Source organism: Lutra lutra, chromosome 15, assembly GCF_902655055.1.
Source record: "Lutra lutra chromosome 15, mLutLut1.2, whole genome shotgun sequence".
NCBI lineage: Eukaryota > Metazoa > Chordata > Mammalia > Carnivora > Mustelidae > Lutra > Lutra lutra.
The window spans coordinates 36,669,395-36,677,713 of record NC_062292.1 but is presented as its reverse complement, the minus strand read 5'-3'; the positions used below and the strand labels follow the sequence as shown (position 1 = coordinate 36,677,713).

Genomic DNA, 8,319 nt, shown 5'->3' with positions numbered 1-8,319 from the left:
TTCATTTCATTTTTTTAGCTCATTTACGTGAAAAAAAAAGTTCAAAGTTATAATTGCTACATTCTTCATAGTTACACTGTGATAAATCTTTAACTGAAAAACAAATGTATGAGAAAAGAAGTGCAACACTCAAAGGAAAATGGTCTGGAAAATATTTAATATTTGCCTCACACCCATGTCGAGGACGAAGGACCTCGGTAATTCGGTAATTCTCGGTCACTCCTGATCACCCCGAGATCTCCAGTGGCTAACACTAGTCAGCTACCCCTCGCCTTCAAAATACACCCCTTCTCCCAATTGGCTGCTGCGGTCTAAGAGAGACGCACAATTGGAAGAAAGTGGCTCTTCCATCTGAATTATACAGCCACTTTCATACACCTCCTTCTTCCCTTTGCGCGGCCCGGATCGGTTACGAACTAGGGTTTCTCAGCCCCCATTCCGCGTCCTTCAGCCCCCAGCCCCTAGCTCGCAAGCCCCGCCCACCACCCTCCGGAGGCCTTGCGTCCTCCCCTTTAAGGCCAGCCCCTCCCCCACGCCCACACCTCTCCGGCCCCGCCCCGCCTCCCCAAGCCCAGCCCCTCCGACCCTCCCCTTTAAGGATCGGCCCCGGACGCAGACGAAGCTGTGACGCGGCCGCCGGCCCCCGGGCTGGGTACATTGTCGCGCGGCCGCTTCCCCCCCGGGCCGGGCCCCGCCGTCCCGCGGTCCCCCGAGCGCCAGGCCCCCGGGGGGAGGGTGGGAGGGAGGGAGCAGGGCTGGTGGGCGGCAGCGGCGCACGGCGGGACCCACGGAGCCCCGCGACCCGCCGAGCCTGGAGCCGGGCCGGGGCGGGGAAGCCGGCTCCAGCCCGGAGCAAACTTCGCAGCCGGGCGGGGGGTGGCGGGGACCCCGTCCGGAGCCGGAGGAGGGGGCGGCCGCGGGCCCTACCGCCTCTGCTCCCGCGTCTCCGGGCACCATGCTGTCCAACTCCCAAGGCCAGACCCCGCCGGTGCTGTTCCCCAACCCGCCGCCGCCGCCGCCGCCGCCGCAGCCCCCCGCCCCGGCCCAGCATCACCCCCCGGCCCAGCCGCCGCCGCTGCCCCCGCAGCAGTTTCCCCAGTTCCATGTCAAGTCGAGCCTGCAGATCAAGAAGAACGCCATCATCGACGACTACAAGGTCACCACCCAGGTCCTGGGACTGGGCATCAACGGGAAAGTTTTGCAGATCTTCAATAAGAGGACCCAGGAGAAATTCGCCCTAAAAGTAAGTTCGGGGTCGGGGGAGGGGAGGAAGGGCACGGGGGGAGGCTCCCGGGGACGGCCCCCGCCCCGCGCTCCGGAGCGGCCGAAGCGCACAGTCGCCGGGTGCGATCGCGCCGACCCTTCCCGGACCCGGTGTCAGTCCGACCCGGTCGCCGAGGAGTGGCCGCGGCTCCGCTGTGGATCCCGGCGCCCGAGGGGAGCCAAGTGCGCGGCAAGGGGCGGGCGGGCCGCGGGGAAGGTCAGGTCCGCGAGGACCACGCCGCCAGACCGAGTTTCCGGTCATCTCCGGGTGTGAGTGGCGGGACCCGAAAGGACTCGTGAGGACTCTGCCATTTTGGGGTTTGAGCGGGATCCAGCCGAGGCGCAACGGTTGGCTTCGGGACCACTTCTGCTAATTTCACCCCGGCTCAAGGAAGTGATTTTCGGGGGTTGTGGTTCCCCATCCTCTCCTCCCTCCTTTCTTTCTTTCTGCGGGCACAAAAGACCCATTACTCATTGAGCTGGTTGGTCGGTTAGTTTGGAGAAGTCGGATCGCTGAGGTTTATTTAGCCTCGCTCCTTATTTGGGAGCCGGAATGTGTGATTTCACTTCCCTGGGCCTCCCGAGCGCGGCCGTGCCGCCTTGGGGCGCGCCAGCCCGGGAGGTGCCAGGCTGGAGATTCCGCGGGGACACCGCCCCCCGGGCGCGGGGGAGGGACTGTTTTGATCCGAGAGCAGGCTCCCCTCCTACCTTAAGTGCCTGTGAGGCTCCAGATGGGAGGCCAGCAGGCTCCGGCGCGATGTCTGCTGTTTCCATAGCTCCATTGATCATTGTGAACCCGGTCTCTAAACCGCGGCTTGGCTTGGTGCTGATACCGCAAATCGGGGATGGCCGCTTGAGCCCTGGGCATAGGCGATTGGTGGACAGTAGGAGGGAGCGTTATCCTTGAGCTGAGGAAACCCAAACTCTTCCCCCCCCCCTTTTTTTTTAAGGGGGTGTGGTGGTTGGGGGTGGGGTGGGGATGAGGATTTAAGAGAGAATACCTATTTCAGAAGTTAAACAGAATGGACTTGGAGGTCTGATGAGATGGGTGGGTCCCCAGTGCTGTGTGAGCCAGTGTTCAGGGTCACTAAAAAGGTTTTCCCCTCAGACAGGTTTCAGATCAAACCACATCTCTAAAGGTGACACATCAGGCCTGTTTCCCCTGGGGCGTCTTAATGATTGGAGGAGAAAAATACTTCCTGTGTTATATTTTTCTCCTCCCCCTCGCTGCCCCCCCATCCCCAACCAGCTGTATTTCAGCTCTTAATACAAAACTCAGATAGGTGTGATGGGTGGAACTGTTGGAATATATAATTAGATGTAATAAAACTCTGGCAGTTTGCAGTTGCAGAGAGCAAGCAGATCCGATTTCCAGATTTTAAGGCCTCTAAAATTATTTCCTTGATGCTTGCATCCTCCTTCGGTGGGGAGAGCTTTCAGCTAGCCCCAGCACTGTCAGATTGTTCGGCTTTTACTCTAAGCTGTTGCTGTGGGCTTTTTGGTTGTTGTGCCTTAGACCACTTTTTCCATAGTCTTAAGCGGGGACTGGGAGGAGGAGTGGTGGTTTAACTGTGGCTCTGACCTTGGGGAGTAGTGTTGAGTGAAGACTCTTTGACCACAGTTAACCTGTAACGGTGAGGACGTGACAGCCGTTCTTTCTGGGAGAGTTTTCTATCCCTCTGAGAGGCCATCTGCCTTCACCCATCAGCAGTTTGGGGACGAAGGCTGTTCATTCCCTTGGATAGCTGAAATATTGTATAAAGACTTCAGAACAAAAGCTCTCCACTTCTTTTATTCTATTTAATGACACAGAAAACCACACGCTAAAATGTTTAAGAGTGGCAATTCGGATTTCTGTTGGAATTCAGATTTCTGTTCTTGTAATGAATAGGACAGAGATTGGATATTCCCCTCCTGTAAATAGTTTTGAAAGGAAAAATCTGGCAGTGTTTTAAATAGCACTCATAATTCATCTTTCTCAGGTTAGAAGTGGGTGAAGATTGAAGTCAGTCTGTTTTGACAGACAGTCTGCACCCAGATCTTACAAGTTGACTCAACTGTTAAATTGTAGATTCCCACACATCTTTGTGTAAAAACTTAATAATAGTGGAAGAAAGAAGGTACGAGGCATTCCGAGACCGACAGTAGTGTCGACAGCACTTCCATATCCAAATATTGGCTAAGACATAATTACAGCTTGTGGGGGGAAGCTGGTCCAAAGAATCCTGTTTGAGACATACACCAAAGAGATTTCTAGATCTTGAATCTCGATGAACTTAACCTTAGGTGCTGAGCAGTGGAATGATTTTCAAAACCAGGAGTGTTTTGATTATAAAACAAGGCGGGTGGATGTTGTGGGCTAGGATGGATTGCCCCATTGGGAAAGTGACTGAGGAAAAAGGGATCAGACCTCTACTCTATATTGTATGTTAGGTCGTTCCTGGGGATTTGAGACAGGAGCTGTAGGACTGGGGCACGGTCTCGGATGCGGTTCTGATCTCTGCTGCTTCACGGCTCCGAGAGTGGATGGGAGGTTGTGGCTAAGAGGTCTTAGCCCTCTTGAGGGAAATCAGTACTTTAAAAAAAAAAAAAAAAAGTCCCAGCTCGTGCTGCTGCTTTTCTACCTCCACCTCAGAGCTAACGTTTCAGGGCTTTTAGTGGGTGCCGTGACCTCACCTCGCCATCTCTCCTGGCTGCTGTTGCTACGTTCTGAGTCATACTCGCACTTGCTCAGAGCCGGAAGGGACTTCAGAGGTCATCTCGTCTAACCCCCTTGTCTTGCAGATGAAAAAACTGAGACCCAGAGCAGAAATCACTTGAGGTCATAGAGCCATGCACTTGGCCGAGGCAGGATTAGAACTCGGGACGCCCGACTCCCTGTCTCAGGCCCCTTCCCACTTCATAACTGCAGTGGCGTCTACAGGCCCAGACCTGGGGTTGGCTGCTGCTCCAGAGCTCCTCAAGCCTCAGGAGCTGCTCTCTGACCCCCTTGACTGTTGGCGAAGGGGTGCCGGGTGGGTATTTATTGCGTCCCCAGCAGTAACCCCCGAAGTTGGAGGGGCAGCTTATGTACCAACTCAGCAGCTTCATGAGTTTTAAATCAGGTAACCAGCTTTAAAAAAAAAAAAAAAAAAAATCATACCACCTCCACCCCTTTTAGGGAGTGTTTGAAAGAAATCTTATTATTTTTTGTAGAAGAACGTAGGAATCATATTAACTGTTTCTTTGGTAAGGAGACCTAGTCTCAACCCACTTGTATAATAATTGGTTGTATGCCCCCTGGGGTTCCTCAGCTGCTTCCTGCTTCACTGTGTCATGGTGACTCTTGGGTATTAGCTGAACAAATTTAATTAAAGCTGGCACTGTTGTCCCTCTCTGCTGCGTGACTCTGATTAGTTGAAGGGTGCTGTTGCTTTACAAAATATAGAATGTTGTCATACCTTATCTCTGTTTATCTTTCCATTGCGTGGTTTAGAGAGAAAACAAGGTCCTGTGATGTCTTCTCCTTTCCTTTCTCCAGTGGTTCTCCCTCCCCAGGTCACTGCCTGTCACTGTGGTGGGGCTTCCTCCGGTGTTCTGAAGGGGAGATAATCGGAACCTCGCGTGCTTGTTCCGGACACACAGGGAGGCACGGAGCTCCCACAGCCCCGAAGGACAGGCAGCATCCCACCGGCACACCTCATGCTTGAATACCTCCTGGGTAGCACACTGGGTAGCACGGCTATGTGAGGGGCGCTATTCCCAGATGTGGTTTGCCAGATGAAATCGCATGGTGAGGAAGGTTTCACTCACTAAATTGGCCTCTCTTAAAGAAGAAGAGAGCACGAGGTGGGGCAAATGGCAGAGACAGAGAGAATCTCCATCAGGTTCCGGACCCAGCACAGAGTCCAAGGTAGGGCTTGATCTCACGGCTCTGAGATTGTGACCTGAGCTGAAATCAAATCGGACACTTAAACCGACTGAGCCACCCAGGTGCCCCAAATTAGCCTCTTTTATATCTCCTTTGCTTATAGGTTGTTAACAGTTCACTGAGCATCCTGCTATGTGCTTGGTCATCTAAAGTGCCTTAAAACTTGAGGGGTCAAGAAACCGATTTGGAGAAGGCATTAACAGATGCAGTCTGTGTTGTCTCATATGGCAGCCAATACCCATGCATGGCTATTTAAACTAATGTTAATTAATCTAAATTAAGTTGAAAATCAGGGACCTCTGGGTGGCTCAGTGGGTTAAAGCCTCTGCCTTTGGCTCAGGTCATGATCCCAGGGTCCTGGGATGGAACCCCGCATCAGGCTCTCTGCTCTGCGGGGAGCCTGCTTTCTCCTCTCTCTCTGCCTGCCTCTCTGCCTACTCGTGATCTCTCTCTGTCAAATAAATAAATAAAATCTTAAAAAAAATAAATAGAAAATCAGCTAGCCACCTTTCAAGTCTCCAGTGGCTACATGTGGCTACTGGCTGCTGAACTGGATAGCACGGAAGCATATACTCCTCCTATTAGAAAGTTCTGCTGCATTGTGCTGGTCTGGAGGTGAAATCGTGTGGTTGGGGCTAGAAGAGTTTTGGAAGGGGAATCTCTGAGGACCCTAGGAGCCACGGACAGTTCATTGCTGGGCCTCTGAAGTATGAGCAGGTCTATAGGAGCTGCTGGTGATGCTGGCCTCGAGGGAAGAACTGGAGATCAGGTGGGCAAGGACCAAGTAGGGTTGGTGGCCCAGAATTGAACCTAACCTGGCTTTATTTATTTATTTTTTTTAAAAAAAGATTTTATTTATTTATTTGACAGAGAGAGAGCTCACAAGTAGGCAGAGAGGCAGAGAGAGAGGGGGAAGTAGGCTCCCTGTGGAGCAGAGAGCCCAATGCGAGACTCGATCCCAGGACCCTGAGATCATGACCTGAGCCAAAGGCAGAGGCTTAACCCACTGAGCCACCCAGGTGCCCCTAACCTAGCTTTATATTAAAAGTAGTTGTTACAATATTTGAGAGGCATGAAGTAAACTAACAGGCAGAAGGATGACAGATCATTGAGGTTTGGACTGTGGAGGTCTAAGTTTCTAGTTTCAGAGACCCCCTCCTTCTCATGGGGCCTTGGCCCCTATTTACTGCAGTCAGACTCTTGGCGTCCACTGAGGCAGGATCAAAGTTGGGTCAGATCATGGTCCTTTTTCACTTGTGAATTCTGGGCTTTGATGGAGCTTGAAAATAATCTCCAGCTAAGATCTGGGATCAGTGGCTGACAGAAGGGAGGAGAAAAGCAGCCCCAGGCCTCAGGACCAGGTATTGGTGGGTGCCTGGGAAATGAAGAAGCTCCTTTTCTGGAGGAAGAAGGTGTTGGTGTCCATGAGTAAGAGGTTTTGACCAATTGGGACTGGAGGACTTGACCCATCATCAGTTGGTAAGTCTACTTAAGAAGCAGGTGTAGGGACTCAGGGAGAGGCTTGGAGGAGCCAAGCTTTGCGACTGCAGTCTTAATCCCCGGCCAGATCCTGGGGTTGGAGGAGGGGCTAAAGTTCCTGTCACCCGCAAATCCCAGGGATGTATGGAGGCCGTGCCAGGAGGAATGTCACCCACTGTGGGGAAGGACAGGGCATTGGCATCACACTGGAGTCCTTCCTGAGTTCCGAGGCCCTCCCGTGTTGTGATTCAGGACTGTCCCTGGTGGTTTGAGGTCCTGATTCAGGCCCCTTCTAAGGGCCATGTGGGGTCTCTTTTTCCCTCTCTTCCCTGGACTGCACCCTTCCAGGAGCTTCAGTGTTCTAGGAGGGAGGTGGGCGGGCCGGGCAGAGCTATTCTTTGTGTTCGAAGGGGCTGCGGCTGCTCTTGGTACTGATGTAAGCCCAGGTGGTAAAGACACCCCTATCTCCTTGCACCTTAGAGCTGTTGACACTCCCTGGTCATTTTCTTGACTGCTTCCATCTTACCAGAGCAGGTGGTTAGGCCAGTCAGGAAAGGGTCAGCACTATGTCCAGGGTCTTACCCTGTGTCTTAATCAGGGACGTAGTTCCCTGGGACCTCCTCTTAGTCTGGGTTCCTTTGGTTTTTTGGTTGCTAGAGGGATTATGGCTCTTGCAGCGCAGCTCTCAGCTCAACTAACTGGTCACTAGACTTTTTCTACATAGGTCACCTCATAAATGGGGACATTGGTAAAGAGAAGGGGCCATGCCACTGGGCAGCTTGATGTACACCAAGTATGTAACCCAAATTTTGTACCTCTTCTCATCATTAGAGGGATACTGATATTTTGCATTTTAAGATATATCTTTGGATACAAATTTTTAGAGATGAGTTTCTTATTATTGGTTAAGTGCTAGAGAAGAGAAGAAAGCAAAAAAAGGGGCCCAGTCTATGTGTCCTGCTAACTGGTCATGTGACCTTGAGTAGGTCAGTTAAGTTTTCCAGGCTTTGGTGTGCGCGTCAGAGGTCAGGCTACAAATTACTCCTGAGCACTGGCATTGGGGGGTGGTAGAAGGCTGTGCCGGGGGCAAGAGGCTGAGAGCTGGCAGGATGACTTGCTGACCTCTCTGTGTCTGACCATCAGCAGCGCCTGCGCCGGTGTGGATGCCCTTTTGATAGGCTTGATGCTAGGCTCTGCGGTGGCTGTGTCCAGTTAATTAATAATCATCATTGACCAGCTGCTCCCTCTCTCGTGTGAAGACTGGGAGAGTGTTCCAGCTAGTGCCTCAGCAGAGGAGGGGCTGTGTACCTCGGGGGCGGGGGTGGCATGGGGATCTAGTCTTCCCTTGAAGTCAGAGGAATCTTAGTATAGTTGTGTCTCACGGTGGAGATGAGGAATTCTTTATGTTCTCCGTCGGAGACTTGTTTCCCATTTGAGGTGTGGGGTCAAACATGGCCGCAGTGATTGGCTGTGCAGGCATGGGGGCACCTGGCCAAGGGGGCTGGTGAGGGCTGCGACCTAACCTATTGTCCACCAGGTAGGTTTTGTGTTGGCTTGTGGCTGGGCTCCTCCAGATGGGGGTCTTCTCCTTCACCCAGAGATACGGTATGGGCTGGGAGCTGTGCACAGGTGAGAGGTGGGAACTGTTCCCAAAGCTGATGAGGAAA

The 8,319-nt window shown here is 52.6% G+C and overlaps 1 protein-coding gene across 2 annotated transcripts in view; it reads left to right on the top strand.

The window, feature by feature from the left end:
- The first annotated feature begins 641 nt into the window (after positions 1-641).
- MAPKAPK2 (MAPK activated protein kinase 2) overlaps positions 642-8,319 on the top strand; it is a 45,250-nt gene continuing 37,572 nt past the window's right edge. Inside the window, exon 1 of one of the 2 annotated variants that reach the window (XM_047704241.1) lies at positions 642-1,243. In XM_047704241.1, the coding sequence (XP_047560197.1) occupies positions 956-1,243 (288 nt within the window). In that variant the 5' untranslated portion in view covers positions 642-955. The remainder of the gene's footprint in view (positions 1,244-8,319) is intronic. The other variant, XM_047704243.1, reaches the window with a different exon arrangement.